At 44.2% G+C, this 13,677-nt stretch overlaps 1 protein-coding gene and 1 long non-coding RNA gene across 3 annotated transcripts in view; one reads left to right on the top strand and one right to left on the bottom strand.

The window, feature by feature from the left end:
• The window catches only part of SH3RF3 (SH3 domain containing ring finger 3), a 196,160-nt gene that overhangs the window by 125,219 nt on the left and 57,264 nt on the right, over positions 1-13,677 (top strand). For both annotated transcript variants that reach the window (XM_083610588.1, XM_083610587.1), the window contains exon 3: positions 7,815-7,910. In XM_083610588.1, the coding sequence (XP_083466714.1) occupies positions 7,815-7,910 (96 nt within the window). The remainder of the gene's footprint in view (positions 1-7,814; positions 7,911-13,677) is intronic.
• Positions 1,209-13,545, bottom strand: LOC310761309. Its single transcript, XR_014547366.1, has 3 exons — positions 12,687-13,545; positions 10,659-10,757; positions 1,209-1,290 (listed from the first exon to the last, which is right to left on the bottom strand). It is a non-coding gene; the product is annotated as an uncharacterized lncRNA (long non-coding RNA).

Below are 13,677 nucleotides of genomic sequence, written 5' to 3'. Positions count from 1 at the left end.
AAAGGTCTGTGAATATCACTCTGACCAAAGGAACCTGTAATGGTTCTAGGGGTTGCTCGTGCGTAAGTTGTCACCACTCCTGGCTGGGTTACCTGGGTGAACCCTTTCTGTCCAGACAGCCACCCATCCGTGGCTGTCTCAATCGCTGGCAGAATCCGTCAGTGGGCGTTTCTTGAACTTCTTCCAGCAAAGCAGTTCTTTGACGCCTAGTCTCCTCCTACTCTCCCTGCACAGAAGTCTTCTGCGCAGGGAGGGTGTGGGCAGCGGAGGACCCGTGCTCTCCCCGCTGGTCTCCGGCGAGGAGTCCTGGAGCCCCCTCGCCGATTCCCCCATCTGCCCCCCTTCTCCACTGGTGCTACGCTGATTTCCTTCCCCAGCAGATGGGCTGCCTCTCTCCCTACTGGGACCCTCTCCGGCATCCCTCTGGAGCCTTCCCTCCACCTCTGGCTCCGATGGCAGTTCCCTGACAGAACCTTAGCACTTTTAATCCTAAGCCCTCTGTGCTCCAACTACTTAGAGGGGTTGGCAGCTCTCTAAATAATAACCAATCACTTATGCATATTGTTGCTTCTCTATGGTATCCATAATGGAAATGGCAAATTTTCATAAACACGTTCCTGCATTTTACTTTCCTGGAGTAACTTTTTGACATTAGTTGACGAACGACTTGCTGCTGTTTCCACTGGTGCGTTACAGCTGTCCTACTCCTTTGTGTATATGTGGTGTCATTTTCAAATACAAAGTTTTCCCCTCCAAGTAAGCATTTATAACAGCTTCCTCATCCATCTTTGATCGTGTTGCCATCCTCCTTTACCAGTTGCTGCTTTGTTTTGCCTCGGGGACTTTGATTGCTTCTCCACAGAATTTCTTTTATTATTATTCCTACAGCTTCTTTCCTACAATGCACCCTGTCACCCTAGTAACTGTGTTTTTGTCTCCTGTCTTCTCTGACAGCCGGATAATCTATTTCTCATCTTGGGACTTCACTCTGTCTTTATTTCATCAGGCTTTTCTATGCTAATTGTAGCTGTCACCTTGCTGATGAAGCTCTTCCTGTTTAGATGGATTTCAGATCCCACACACTGCTGAAGTCAGTTAGCTCAGCTCCTCCGTGAATGGCACAAGCTCTGAGTTGTTACTGATATGGTTCTGTCAGTCAGAGGAATTTTAGGCTTCACGTTTTCGTTTTGATGTGGCTGGGAATGCATCCTGGAGACCCTGGGCTGGATTTCAATCTCATTTCCATTAATGACTCTGCAGTGAAGTCTGTAGGGTTGCATGTGTCAAACCCTGCATAAATAAGAACAGTATGAGGAGTGTTTGGCCTTCTGTTAAATCACAATCAGATTCACTTAAAGCGTTGTGTGGGATATTTAGTAGTGACTACATTAATGAATGCATTCCAGGGTCCAGTCTTTCAAATTCACTAGCGAAACATATTACTATAAAATAATGTGGTGTGTTGATGCAACTATTTATTTTACAGTGGGATTCAGGTCAGCCCTTCCAATTCAGAAACTCAGAAGCCGCCTCCTAGTCACTGCAGCTCCAGATTTTCTTTCCCATCCCCATTTGCCATGTTTCTATGTTGTCCCCCACAACATAAAAAAGCTACAAAGCAAAGCTACACAGGGCCTTCTCAGTAGTGGCGCCCGCCCTGTGGAACACCCTCCCATCAGATGTCAAAGAGGTAAACAACTACCTGACATTTAGAAGACATCTGAAGGCAGCCCTGTTGAGGGAAATTTTTAATGTGTGACATTTTAATGCATTTTTAATCTTTGTTGGAAGCCGCCCAGAGTGGCTAAGGAGACCCAGTCAGATGGGCAGGGTACAAATAATAAATTATTATTGTATTATTATTATTATTATTCCAGTAATTAAGCAAATAGCAATCTGTTGACCTTTGAATTAAAAAATGCTTCCTAGCTCTCGTTATCAGCTTTTGTTTTTAAAAATCCTGCTTCTTCAGATCACCTCTGAGTATATGTAGAGTCTCCTTCCTCATTTCCCCCACCCCCCAAAAAGAAAGGATCGAGGAAGAGATGGCCTGGAACATGATAACAGGCAATGACTCAATTGAAGAGCACGAGCTTGTATTCCCCTGTGGCATAGCTGGTTTGTCTGTATAGCAGCAATTGGGGAAATATTGTAAAAGCAAGCATAAGCACCATGCAAAATGCACCTCTCACGTGACTCTCCATATGTTGTCTGACCATCCCTAGCTGTTGACTCTGCTGCCTAGGGCTATCAAACGATATCTGGAAAACCACAGGTGCCCCATTCCTTTCCTATACATTCTCATAAAGAGATATTTCCCAGGCCTTTCTGAACTTTTAAGGTAAAGGTAAAGGGACCCCTGACCATTAGGGCCAGTCGTGGCCTACTCTGGGGTTGCAGCGCTCATCTCGCTTTATTGGCCAAGGGAGCCGGCGTACAGCTTCCGGGTCATGTGGCCAGCAGGACTAAGCCGCTTCTGGCGCACCAGAGCAGCGCACGGAAACACCGTTTACCTTCCCACCGGAGCGGTACCTATTTATCTACTTGCACTTTGACGTGCTTTCGAACTGCTAGGTTGGCAGGAGCAGGGGCCAAGCAACGGGAGCTCACCCCATCGCGGAGATTCGAACCGCCGACCTTCTGATCGGCAAGTCCTAGGCTCTGTGGTTTAACCCACAGTGCCATCCGCATTTCTGACTGGTAACAAATGGCATGGCCAGGCATGCACTCCTAACACTGATTTCTCATTCACAGTTCAGAGCATTACTTAACAATTAAAGTTAGAACTAACTCACTTAATATAATATATAGGAGGCCTGTTGTGCAAGTGATCAATTTTAGAGCTGGGAGAAAGGGGAGTGAATGACCATGCATAGTATTCAACTATTATTATGCTGAATGCCACCCTGAATCCCCACTTTATCAAGCTAGAATTATTTTTCTATTGGTAATAACTGTGCACAATGAGAATACCAGCATTATATCCTTAGCAATCAATCCTGAAAAGAATGTTTTCTTTTTGTATGGCTATAAATGGGCGCAAGCATTTATTACCAGCTGGCAAATATTGACAATAGTGACAGCAGAACACTGCATGCTGTGATGCCATTCTGCCGTCATTCAAATTTTTCCATTAATCATTTTGGTTGTGCTTTCTCAATAAAATGACCTTAATTCATGCCATGCCATGTGGTATATCTGGGTTTGAGACATAATTTCATGTATCCCCCCCACCACCCAACGAAGAGATGATCCCACCTTTTCTTTTGTAAATCAATCTTGATTGAAATTATGGATCTTCGGCATAGCTTCTGGCAGTAGTTATAAAATGGAATTGCTCATCTTAACAATACCTTTGGGAGGAGATTGTCAGAGAGAGACTAATTCTGAAGCCTTTTGGCTACAATAAACAGAAGAAAGAACATAAAGTGTCACTGCAAAACAATGGAAGGTGCGTTTGAAATAACAAGTTTCCCATCTTTTGCTGTATGGAAATCAATATGCTGTGTGGGTTAGCAAGTAGTGAAGAAAAGATACACTTCATTAGGTCTGTAGACTAAACACAGGTAAACATGTGGATTTTCCTGAAGTGGACGGAAGGGGTCTTTGGGTGGTTTGTATCTCGCACTCACTCCACTAGGCAGACCACATGCAAATAGGGACTCTCTCTTTCTCCCCCAGTGTTCCCAACCCTTTGTTGTTTTGTTTCTTTAGTTGGGAACCTGACGGATTCCCCAGCCTTGTGCTTTTCCTTCAAGACATCTCTTTTGTTCACCAATTAGCAGGGTTTGGGGAGGAGGCAATTTTGTGTTTCTTTGGAGCCTTCACCATCTAGGACACAAGGGAGCCTAAAAGACTTGCCCGCGTTGGTTCTCTCTGGAACTGGCAAAAATATGTGCTTTCAGTCTTCCTCTGTAACTTCCCTAGTAGCCTGTCCGAACTCTCTATCCTGCCACTCACATTGCCCAAATCCCATGCCACTTATATCTCAACACAGGTTCACCCTGTTACATCAAGGTCTGTCATGCAGCTTGCCAGATCCCCAGTGCCCTTCTCTCTTCTTACTTGGCAACAGTAATTCCCTTGTCTCTCTCCCTCTCTGTATAACTACTATATAACTAGAAGAAGAAGAATAATTTGGATTTGATATCCCGCTTTATCACAACCCGAAGGAGTCTCAAAGCGGCTAACATTCTCCTTTCCCTTCCTCCCCCACAACAAACACTCTGTGAGGTGAGTGGGGTTGAGAGACTTCAGAGAAGTGCGACTAGCCCAAGGTCACCCAGCAGCTGCATGTGGAGGAGCGGGGAAGCGAACCCGGTTCACCAGATTACGAGTCCACCGCTCTTAACCACTACACCACACTGGCTCTACTGGGTATACTAAAACAGCTATTGGTCCAAGCTACCCTCTGTCTGCACAGTACTGATATTTCCTTCTACTGACCATGCATCCTTGTTAGACTTCCATATTTTGTGGTCATTTGTTGTTTTCATGCAAACTTTCATGTGTCGCCTGATTGTAATTCTGTCTCATATCAGTGTAACTCTTCCTCTGACATGCCATGACTCTGAGCTGAAGATATTATAAGGTACATTGATTGGATACACGTCTACACTTCGTTGTGTGTATACGTGACCAACGACGCATGTTAACAAATAGACATATTCTTCATGAATTTGTCTAATCTTTTTTAAAAGTAAAAATGAACATAAAGAGCCAGTCAGGATGGACAGAAATCAACCCATGGCTTGAGATAAACTCTGGGAACCTGTGGATCACAGTCAGGGATGGGATGGGCGTGTGCTGTAATTCCACAACAAACACAAAATGTGGCATTGGGCAAGCGTTCTGGCTTCCCGAGAATCTTCGTCTTCCTTCGATATTTTGACTTTTCTAGCACTTGGAACAGCTATAAATATGTGCTTGAAATTTTGTGGGCAACCCCTGCTGTGATCTCAGAAGCTAGACAGAAGGCTGAGAAAGATTCCCAGTGGTTAGGGTGGTACTGCCCTACGTTCAGTGCTCCATGTCCCTGTCCATGAGTAGCAGAACCAGAACAGATTGTGCCAAATCATCACATTTGCAAAATAAGGGGATGTTGCAAAGTTAAAGGGTGGGGGTCAGGATTGTGCTGAATTTTCTAGGAAGGAGTTTGGTAAAAACCTGTGCTTTTCTTTGGAATGCTCCACAGTATCAAATATGGATTGACAGATGCAGATTTTTAGTTTCTGTGAGTGTGAATTGCACATAGCTTGGAGACCCATAAATCAATAATTTGCATGTTACTTTATTAGTGGGGAAGTACAGAGACAAATGTTCTCACATCTGCTGTTTGCACATATAATGTGACATTCAAATCTGCTCTCAGTCAGAAAAGGACATGGAGTGATCCATAGAATTTCTCAATGTGATGCTCAAATCAATCTTACAACCCTGGCAACAGCTGTGCTTTTCTCCAGTGAGTGTCATCCCACTGACTTCTCTCCAGGCATATATGCAAATTCCGCAGCTGCAGTGAAAGTAGGATTTGGGCAGGTACAGCTTAGTCGGTGGCCTTTGAAGGGGTGGGAGGGAAATAAACCGGGAAATGTGTCTCCCTTTTTCAATATATTCAGTCATCAGAGTACAGTCTTCTGAAAGACTGCATGAACTAAACAAATGTAACAAGTGGAAAGAGATTTTGGGTCAACACTTTGAACCAATATATTCTTATAGATTTCAGTTTTCTATTTCCTGATCTGCAGGCTGCTTGCACATCATGCGTTTAAAGCACATGACTTTCGCCCAAGGAATCCTGGGATCCAGTATGTTAAGGGTGATGAAAATCATAGCTTTGTGAGGGCTAAACTACAGTTCTCAGGATTCTGGTGGGCGGGGAGCTGTGTTATTGAAATGTGTGGAGTGTATGCAGCCACAAATTCATTTTTATCTTGGGAAACAAGTACCATATTTTTTGCTCTATAAGACTCACTTTTTCCCTCCTAAAAAGTAAGGGGAAATGTGTGTGCGTCTTATGGAGCGAATGCAGGCTGCGCAGCTATCCCAGAAGCCAGAACAGCAAGAGGGATTGCTGCTTTCACTGCCTAGCGATCCCTCATGCTGTTCTGGCTTCTGAGATTCAGAATATTTTTTTTCTTGTTTTCCTCCTCCAAAAACTAGGTGCGTCTTGTGGTCTGGTGCGTCTTATAGAGCGAAAAATATGGTAATAACAGGGATATTTAGATATAGATTATTTATATAATGTAATTCTTTTACACTTTCAAGTAGTTGGAAAGTATTTGTTCATACTAGAAACTGTAGTATTGGTGCAGGATCAAGTTACAGTGCTCTTGCTTCATGTATAACCTGGCATATGGTTCCTTTCATAGATGCCAACTCTATGGAGCCCTGGTCCCTTCGGGGGGGGGCAATAATTTCTGCAAGTTTGTACTTTCCTCCCTCCTTCCATCCCTTTCTGCAATGGCTCCCCGTTTGTGGAATGCTCTCCCGGGGAGGTTCGCCCGGCGCCTTCATTATACAGTGGTACCTCAGGTTACATACGCTTCAGGTTACAGACTCCGCTAACCCAGAAATATTACCTCGGGTTAAGAACTTTGCTTCAGGATGAGAACAGAAATCGTGCTCCGGCGGCGCAGCAGCAGCAGGAGGCCCCATTAGCTAAACTGGTGCTTCAGGTTAAGAACAGTTTCAGGTTAAGAACAGACCTCCAGAACGAATTAAGTACTTAACCCGAGGTACCATTGTACATCTTTAGGTGCCAGGCAAAAGCATTCCTCTTCTCCCAGGCCTTTGGCTAATTAAACAATATATGGCCTTTTAAACTGTGGTGTTTGTTTGTTACTATGTTATGCATTTTTTTGTGTTTTTATATTGTAAAGCGTCCCATGATCCTCAAATGAAGGGCAGTAAATAAATAAAAGAATGAATGAATGAATGAATGAATGAATGAATGTCTGGAGAGTCACAGGTTCCCCACCACTACATTAACCCCTTGGTTGGTGTACATGGTGATCCATTCTTTTTCTGTCAAGTGAGACACATCACCAACATTCAATAAAATAAATGGCAAGGAGGGAGAACCTATGACCCTCCAGTTGCAGTTGGACCACACCCTCCCATTATCCTTGGCTAATGGCCATACTGGCTGATGTTCATGGTGTTTGGTAATTCGATTGATTGATTGAATTTATATACCGCCCTATACCTGGAGGTATCTCTATCCCTGCTAGAAAACTCTACAAACATATTGTTACAAACCTCTTTGAGCGGTATATAAATTGTTTTAAATAAACAAACACGTTAAGGAGACTAATATTGTATATCTTACAGAAATTCCTGTTCCTATTTTACAGCGGCTAAATACAGTGGTACCTCGGGTTACATACGCTTCAGGTTACAGACTCCGCTAACCCAGAAATATTACCTCGGGTTAAGAACTTTGCTTCAGGATGAGAACAGAAATCGTGCTGGCAGCAGCAGGAGGCCCCATTAGCTAAAGTGGTGCTTCAGCTTAAGAACAGTTTCAGGTTAAGAACGGACCTCCAGAACGAATTAAGTACTTAACCCGAGGTACCACTGTAATGCTAATAATTGGTCTATGGTCTTCCCATTGCATTAACAGCTGGAAAAGTAGGTTGAAAAGTATAACTAGCCATGACTTCCCTTTATGGAAGACTTGGTTGCTACTTGGAGTGCTTTCTTCTGTTTTGCTTTGTGGGTGATTTATAGGGCACATTCTCCCCCTCATAGAAACAAAGTGTGAAAATCTGCCTATTTGTATATTATGTTGTGATCTCTGTCATTTCTTTTAGGATGAAATTTTGACTGTCATCAGGAGAGTAGATGATAATTGGGCAGAAGGAATGCTGGGAGATAAGATTGGAATATTTCCTATCCTCTATGTAGAGGTAAGATCAGATTGTCATGTGGTTGATTACTGAGAAACAAAGCTGTTTACTGTAATATTGGCGTTTTTAAAAGGAAAAAAAAAGTGAAATGCAAAGCCCTTAGGGTGTTTTTGTGTGTGTGTGTGTGTTTTGGAGGGGGGGCAAAGCATCGAATTATAATGGAGCTCTCATATCGATCCTCTGCTGAAAAAAGAAAATATTGCTCATTGTAACTGAAATCCATGCAGCCAGTACGCTCATGAAAATTGTCAGAGGCTTTTCTGTTTATAGTATTTATAGCTTAATCTCAGTTGATACATGTGGGAAATGGGAGACTACAATCACAGCAAAAACTTGGTTTGATTTGCAGCCACTGTAGAATGGAAATGCATGTTGCCCCCAAATTAACCCATTGCCTTCCATTTGCACGAGTCTCTCACATACAGTTTAATCATCTCCTGAACCAACTGGTGGCTTCTGTGCAATACTAGAATTCTTGCTAGCCAAGCTAGTCCTCTAATTTTATGGGTTATTAGAAATGCTGTTGCCTAGGAACTGTTTGCTTACATATCAGGAACACAAGTGGAAGGCATGGCCCAGTTGAAGTTTCTCGATGGTGCAGGAGCCTGTGGCAACCCATTGTCACACAACTGGGATTTCTACTTGGCTTGGTAATGTATGCAGCTAGTGATGACATGGTTTGGCCAAGTTATGTGATTGATTCCCAGAAGGATGCATTCCTATGATGTGTAAGGAATATTGACTATATCAAATTAGGCTTCTAGATGGGGGTTTCATATTATAATATGATATTGCAAACAAGTCGTTGGCAACCATTTGCTTTAACTTACCAGATTTTTCTTTTTTTCTGAACGGTAATTCCATATTAAGAGAGGGTAGGAATGCCAACACATCATATGGATGCTACAAAAAAAAACACACAAACATCCTTCATGCATCCATATTACGTATTATCATTCTCATAAAATAACTGGAGATGTTACCTATAGTATATATTACAATGAAATAATTGAAATGCAGTTTTGGTATGGGAACTACCAACACAATTCATCCAAACCATGTTGTTCTGGCTTGCAGACATTACTGCTGTAGCATGCAGTCCTGACCATATGGATTGGCTGCTTCATGTTGCCAAGATCACACAGGCATGGAGCCCAAATGAGCATCTGGTGGGTGTGGCTTCAGTCAAGTAAATCCTACAGGGACTTGGATGGATGACCTCTGAGGCTCCTTGCAGCTCTCTGCCTTTACTCTTCAACCCTTCACTGTAGGCTCGCAACAGTGCGGAATTATAGCTTAATGGTATTTGAGTGAGGAATGTTTAATGCCTCGCATCTTTCAGTTTTCTGTGGTGGTTCCCACCACTCCCCCCCCACCCCAAAACAAAGGATGCAAGTTAATGTTCAAGGAAATTCATTTTGTAACATATTCAGTGTAAAACCGGTGGTATGGACAGCTTGTTTGTACAGCTTGCCTGGAGGAAGTGTGCATGAGCGCACACATCCGTGCAAAGCATCGGTAGGGAGTGTGTGGGCCTCTAGATGTCATCATTCTTGACCCTTGGCCTGGCTGGGGCTGACGGGAGCTGAAGCTGCAACATAGCTCAGTCAGTAGATTAGGTAAAGGGAACCCTGACCATTAGGTCCAGTCGTGACCGACTCTGGGGTTGCGGTGCTCATCTCGCTTTATTGGCCGAGGGAGCCGGCGTACAGCTTCCGGGTCATGTGGCCAGCATGACTAAGCCGCTTCTGGCAAACTAGAGCAGCGCACGGAAATGCCGTTTACCTTCCCGCCGGAGCGGTACCTATTTATCTACTTGCACTTTGACGTGCTTTCAAACTGCTAGGTTGGCAGGAGCAGGGACCGAGCAGCGGGAGCTCACCCTGTCACGGGGATTCGAACTGCCGACCTACTGATCGGCAAGTCCTAAACTCTGTGGTTTAACCCACAGCGCCACCCGCATCCCTAGTCAGTAGATTATGAGACTCTTAATCTCAGGTCCATGGGTTCAAGCCCCATGTTGGGTGAAAGATTACTGCATTGCAGGAGATTGGACTAATCAACCCTTGGAATCCCTTCCAACTCTACAATTCTATGAAAAAGCACATTTCAGTACAAAAGGATTCTATGACCACTCTGTTATGGGCCTGTTTCTGACTTGAACCACTACTACCATTTCTGATTTATGCTGGTTGTACCAAAATGAGGGTCATGTCCATAATGGGCCAATCCCTCAGAAATACGGCTTTTCCAGTGTCACAGACCTCTCCAAAAAGCCAGGAAGGAGAGAAAAAAGTAGTTTACCAGCTGTATGATTATTAACTGCAGGAGTAGCCAATCTTAAGTAAAGCACTGTGAGAATAAATTCCTCAACTGACAAGAGGTATAATTTTAAAATAAGGATTTAGTAACTGCTGTTGAAACATCAACTGCTTATGGAAGCTTAATGGCTGGTGATGTTCCCTTCTCCTGATGTTAGATGCAGGCAGATTATCTGATTAAATGATACACAGTGGGATTCCCTTAGCTGCTGCGTTTATATTCATTCAGTGCACCAGGACTAAACTTATTACTAGTGTAAAACAATCTTGAGAGGAATTTGCAGTCAAAAACATTCTGGGAACTGAAGGCATAAGGTCTGCTACCCATCTTAACTCATTTTGACACTGACTAATGCAATCATGATCATAAGGCCTCAGTCTTTAGTGGTACTTTTAGCATTTTGAAGCAAGATGTGTGCAGACTCACATCTGGGAAATAGAGAGATTTTTTTCAGGGCACATTTTTCTCCAGACTCTTATCCTTAGCCCTCCTGTACTGTCAGCCTCTCTTTCCTGAAGAGATGTCCTGAGACAAAAAAGAAAAGATAACAGAGTTTGTCACTTTCTTATAGAATCATAGAGTTGGAAGGGACCACAAGGGTCATCTAGTCCAACCCCCTGCAATGCAGGAAACTTTTACCCAATGGTGGGACTTGAACCCACAACCCTGAGATTTAAGAGTCTTACACTGTACCAACTGAGCTATCCACAGGGTTGTAGGGCAGACAAGTGTGAATTGGGGAGACACAGATCTAAGACAACAAAGCACCCTTAGCAGGAGCAGTAGGAGCCGCTGGTCGCGGGCACAGAGCCACCCTCCCAATAGTCCCCCTGCAGGCAGCAGCAAGATCCGGGCTGCATAGGAGCATCAGACTGCCTGTGCCTTTGCCACCACCCACTCCCACAATGCCCTGGTTAGTGCAATGCCATCTCACTGTGCCAGCTGCTCCTGGTTCTTAATCTGCATGCTGGGAGCCACGGGGACAGGGCCAGTCCATGGAAAACCTGGATTGATGTTTGCTCTGATTGAGCATTAAAGAGTAGTTTTTTGGCGGGGCAAAAAGGAGCCCCAAACCACTCAGGCACAGAGCTTTTAAGCACGGTTCTGTGCCTGGAAAGAGCAGAGCGAAAAGTAAGTCTATATAAGCCCCAATTCTTCCTCTTCATTGCCTTCCTCGTTGTTCTCCAGGAGTTAGAGAGCAGCTTTGTGAAGCAGGGAGACTTTTCCACACATGGAGGCTCTGCGCTTTTATTTTTATTTTTAGTTTCTGAACTGTGCAGGGAACACCTGCAAGTACAAGAGGCTCCTCGCCACACAGTTGCTCTCTAACCCCCGTTTATGTGGTAATAACCAATTTGCCCTGTGTCCTAACACCTACTGAAAGCTTTGAATGCCATGCAATGAGGAGGGAGAAGGGGGAAAAGGAGTATCTTAGATTTCCTACTTTTCTGCATCACTAAAATCTATAACTTAATATTTTAAATGTCCCCAACATTCAAAATACAGTGGTACCTTGGGTTACATATGCTTCAGGTTACAGACTCCGCCAACCCAGAAATAGTTGTTGTTGTTGTTTAGTCATTTAGTCGTGTCCGACTCTTCGTGACCCCATGGACCAGAGCACACCAGGCACTCCTGTCTTCCACTGCCTCCTGCAGTTTGGTCAGACTCATGTTTGTAGCTTTGAGAACACTGTCCAACCATCTCGTCCTCTGTCGTTCCCTTCTCCTTCTCCAGTGTGTGTGTGTTGGGAAATAGTACCTCGGGTTAAGAACTTTGCTTCATGCTCGTGCTCCATGGCGCGGTGGCAGCGGGAGGCCCCATTAGCTAAAGTGGTGCTTCAGGTTAAGAACAGTTTCAGGTTAAGAAGGGACCTCCGAAACGAATTAAGTATTTAACCCGAGGTACCACTGTATTAATGTTGCATCTCTCCAACAGGTGAGGTATAGCTGAACTCTTCTGGACTTTGTAACAAGGTAGAACAACGAGAAATATGGGGCATTAATGTAGGGGTGCAGAACCTGTGACCCTCAGCCTAAGATCCAAAAGCAATCCTTTGTAAGGGCTTCCTAGACATGAGTAGTCAGGCATCCTTTGGAAGGATGACGGCCAATGTGTTTGCATTTGAAGAGGTACTCTGGGAAGAATGATCTCAATGAAACTAAGCTTTGAATCTGTTTTCATGCAAATTGGCTCCTAAGTAGGCAGAATGTGCAAACCCAAAGTTTACAAAGGGACAAGAATATTTATCCAATTATCGGTACCTGTGGGAAGAAACAAGGTTTTGTCACACCTGACATTCAATAGGGCTGCAAGGGAATGGGACTTCAGTCGACAAGTATATACAAGACTGCCAATTCTCCATTAGTCAATTTCAAATCCTCCCTCTACCCACCTGCCTTGCAATGTGGTGTGTTGTTACATTAATCCCATTATCTAAATCGGTGCAGGTACCTGCTCACCACAGTGATTTACAGAGCTAGGATTCCCAATTGGCAAGTCGCTTCTGCTTTTCCATCTTCTTCAGTGTGTGCTTGTATTATGATTTGTTCTGTCATGGCTGGCATTAATTAATGGCCAGTAAGTCATCACACCTCAGAAAGCAACAATTGGCTCCCACATTTTCCCTATACTGGCAACAGAATGAATGAAAGTCACTCCTGCTTTTCCTCCACCACCGCTGCTGCTGCTTCTCCTTCCATTTTGCTCCATTGTGATCACAACCACCATGCAACCGAGGAAATGCAGACTCAAAGTTAAAATTCCTAGATTGTCCACTGCCAGCACACCAGGAAGAAGACAACCAAATGTGGATAAATAAGTTATATAGTTATTAAATTTAACAACTTGAGGATATGCAAAACAAATTAGTCAGATTCACCCAATGTAACCAAATCAGATAAAGTCTGGGCAGGTTTCATTAATAGATGGGAGGGGTTAATTTCTACCCCCATCACCTGGGCAAGTTAACAACCACACATTGTGCAAAGTTTCCTAAGATTCCTCCCTCCCCGTTGCATGGACCTTGGGTGTAAGATCCCAACAGGCACACTGTGGCCCCGTTGGCCAGTGCTCACCCCAATGTGTCTGTCAGGCCAAAGGGCACCTCCCAGCACCCACAGGCCATGCCTGACAACAATGACTAGGGGACACCCACGACCCTCAGGTAAAAGCTTTCCATTCTTTCTGAAATCTTCCCACCTTCCCAGACTACATTCCAACTAGCCAAATTAGAGTAACACCACTCCAACAAACATTGCCCAACAGTGTGGAGTAGACAAAAAAGAGAAGACCTGGAGCCAATTAGGGTCTCCCCCTCAACCCCTGGAAACAGACAATTAGCCTGTAGGCCCACACTACTAAAGGGTGGGTGCTGAATAAAGAAGAGAGAAGCATGTGGGGCAGAAAAAGCTTAAATGGCCTGTAACCACCTCTTCCCATTGGG

This window comes from Podarcis filfolensis (genome assembly GCF_964270895.1).
Source record: "Podarcis filfolensis genome assembly, chromosome: 4".
NCBI classification, from domain to species: Eukaryota; Metazoa; Chordata; class Lepidosauria; order Squamata; family Lacertidae; genus Podarcis; species Podarcis filfolensis.
This window is presented reverse-complemented; position numbering and strand designations above follow the sequence as displayed.